The sequence below is a fragment of the Heptranchias perlo genome, chromosome 43, assembly GCF_035084215.1.
Source record: "Heptranchias perlo isolate sHepPer1 chromosome 43, sHepPer1.hap1, whole genome shotgun sequence".
In the NCBI taxonomy this organism is placed as follows: domain Eukaryota; kingdom Metazoa; phylum Chordata; class Chondrichthyes; order Hexanchiformes; family Hexanchidae; genus Heptranchias; species Heptranchias perlo.
The window spans coordinates 1,521,951-1,524,297 of record NC_090367.1 but is presented as its reverse complement, the minus strand read 5'-3'; the positions used below and the strand labels follow the sequence as shown (position 1 = coordinate 1,524,297).

At 55.0% G+C, this 2,347-nt stretch overlaps 1 protein-coding gene across 6 annotated transcripts in view; it reads right to left on the bottom strand.

Annotated features, from left to right (window-relative positions):
- Positions 1 to 1,481: 1,481 nt before the first annotated feature.
- map4k2 (mitogen-activated protein kinase kinase kinase kinase 2) overlaps positions 1,482 to 2,347 on the bottom strand; it is a 69,036-nt gene continuing 68,170 nt past the window's right edge. For all 6 annotated transcript variants that reach the window (XM_067975552.1, XM_067975553.1, XM_067975554.1 and 3 more), the window contains one exon: positions 1,482 to 1,686. In XM_067975552.1, coding sequence (XP_067831653.1) covers positions 1,599 to 1,686 — 88 coding nt within the window. In that variant the 3' untranslated portion in view covers positions 1,482 to 1,598. The remainder of the gene's footprint in view (positions 1,687 to 2,347) is intronic.

The window sequence follows — 2,347 nt, the reverse complement described above, 5'->3', positions numbered from 1 at the left end:
CCAGAAAAAGACAAGCGGACGGCCGTTGGCGGCAAGGTGGGGGCGGGGCGTCCGCCTCGCCGGAAGTCCCGCCCCCGCCCCACACAAACCGCGCCCGCTATTGGCCGACGGCACGTCAGTCAAGCTAATCCCGATCTCCCATTGGCGGTGGCGGCTGTCCATCAGTCAAAGGAAGGCGGGAGAGATGGGATGGGGAGGGGGAGGGGGATGAGAGCGAGAAAAAAAAAGGCTGCACCTCTCTCGCGCGGCGCCTGACCGAACGAAGACATAATGTAGAAACGGCCCGGCTCCTCCATCGGTGAGTCGAGGTGAAGTCTTCCTAATCGACGATGTTGACGTTTCGGAAACGATACCCGGGGAGCGGTGTTCGGAGGTCGAGCGCTGCCTCCCTCAAAGCTTCGGCCTCCTACCCGGCATTCGCCTCACTCAATCGCGAGCATCTTGGCGCCCCTCGCACGTCAGAATAGGCCGCGCCTGCGCGCTGGCGGTCAATGTTAGTCCCCGCCCTCTTCCCCTCCGCGCCCATTGGCCGCCTCGGGATGGCCCGCTCTCGTTTCCGATTGGCTGCGCCCCGCGTCGGTCAAAACAACGGGCCGCTCGGTTAGTCCCCGCCCCCTGGTCTTCGCGTTCATTGGCCGCCGGGGATGGCCCGCCCTTATTTCTTATTGGTTGCGCCCCGCGTCGGTCAAATCAACGCGTCGCTCAGTTAGTCCCCGCCCTCTGGTCTTAGCGCTCATTGGCCGCCGGGGATGGCCCGCTCTCGTTTCCCATTGGTTGCGCCCCGCGTCGGTCAAATCAACGCGTCGCTCAGTTGTTCCCCCGCCCTCTCCCTCGTCGCTCATTGGCCATTTGAGAACGGCCCGCCCTCTTCATTTCTCATTGGTCTTTCCCTCCGTCTGTCAAATAAGAAGCCAAAGGAAGCGAGAAAAATCGCTTTGCTTCGCCGCCCACTCACAATGGAGGTAAATTTATTGTTTCACAGACGGGAAGATCTTGGTTACTATGCGGAAGGGATATTTTTTTTTTAAAAATGAGGCGAGAGCTCACCAATTGTCAGTCTCACTGACAATCCGCCATAATCTTTGGCCATGGCTTTTGTCAAACCTCTGATGTAAACATTTAGAATAGAAATCTTGTATGTAAACAGTTGCTTGTCACAACGTAGCTGCAGCCTCTGCCCAGCGGGTGGTGCCGTGGAGCAGTCGTACAACTCTCCTCGGATAGAAAGAATAAACTATTCAATTGACAGTAAATTCACCACCTCCGGACGTCCCAAAGCGCCTTACAGCCGACAAAGTACCTTTGAAGTGCGGTCACCGTTGTAACGGAGGGAACGCGGGGGGATGCACAAGAGGCCAGAATTGGAGGAGCGCAGAGATCGCGGAGGGTCACAGAGGCCGGGAGACACAGCCCAGCGAGAGGGGATCTAGTTTTGATGGTTTGAAGGTGACCTATTAGAGCCACTAATAACTGCTCCGTCGGAAATTCAACTTTCGTTTAATGTTAGCTGCACATTTACACGTCATTTAAATAATAATTAACAAAAGGTTCTTCTGACTCGAAGAATCGGGTGTCGTTTCCCCACTTGCCTCCTGCAGTCAGTAGGTGCTCTCATGGCCCGTGAGAATGTAGAGGTTACTGTGAGCTGCTGGGTTGTCTGTGGGCGTGCTCTCCAGAATAATATCCCTGCAGGAAGAGCAGCATCACTGTCATAAGCCAACGGGTGTGACCAACAGCCACTTGACGCACATACAATCGAACAGCACAGGAGGAGGCCGTTCGGCCCCTCGAGCCCGTTCCGCCATTCAATCAGATCGCGGTTCGTCTGTATCTTAACTCTAGCTATCCGCCTCGGTTCCGTAACCCCTGCTTAACAAAAATCTATCCATCTCGCCCCCCCAGCCTCAACAGCTTTCTGGGGGGGAGAGAGTTCCAGATTCCCACTCCCCTTTGTGTGAAGAAGTGCTTCCTGACATCACCCCTGAACGGCCTGGCTCTAATTTTAAGGTTCTGCCCCCTTGTTCTGGACTCCCCCCACCAGAGGAGCAGTAAAACTTAACAGGAGCGTAAATTAAACAACATTAGACACCGAACCACATAAGGAGATATTAGGACAGGCTTGGTCAAAGAGGGAGGTTTTAAGGAGCGTCTTAAAGGAGGAGAGAGAGAGGCAGAGAGGTTTAGGGAGGGAATTCCAGAGCTTAGGGCCCAGGCAGCTGAAGCCACGGCCGCCAATGGTGGAGTGAAGGGATACATGAGAGGCCAGATTTGGAGTCCCACTCCCCCCGCTCTTTCCCCATAGCCCTGCAAATGTTTCCTTTTCAAGTATTTATCCAATTCCCCATTG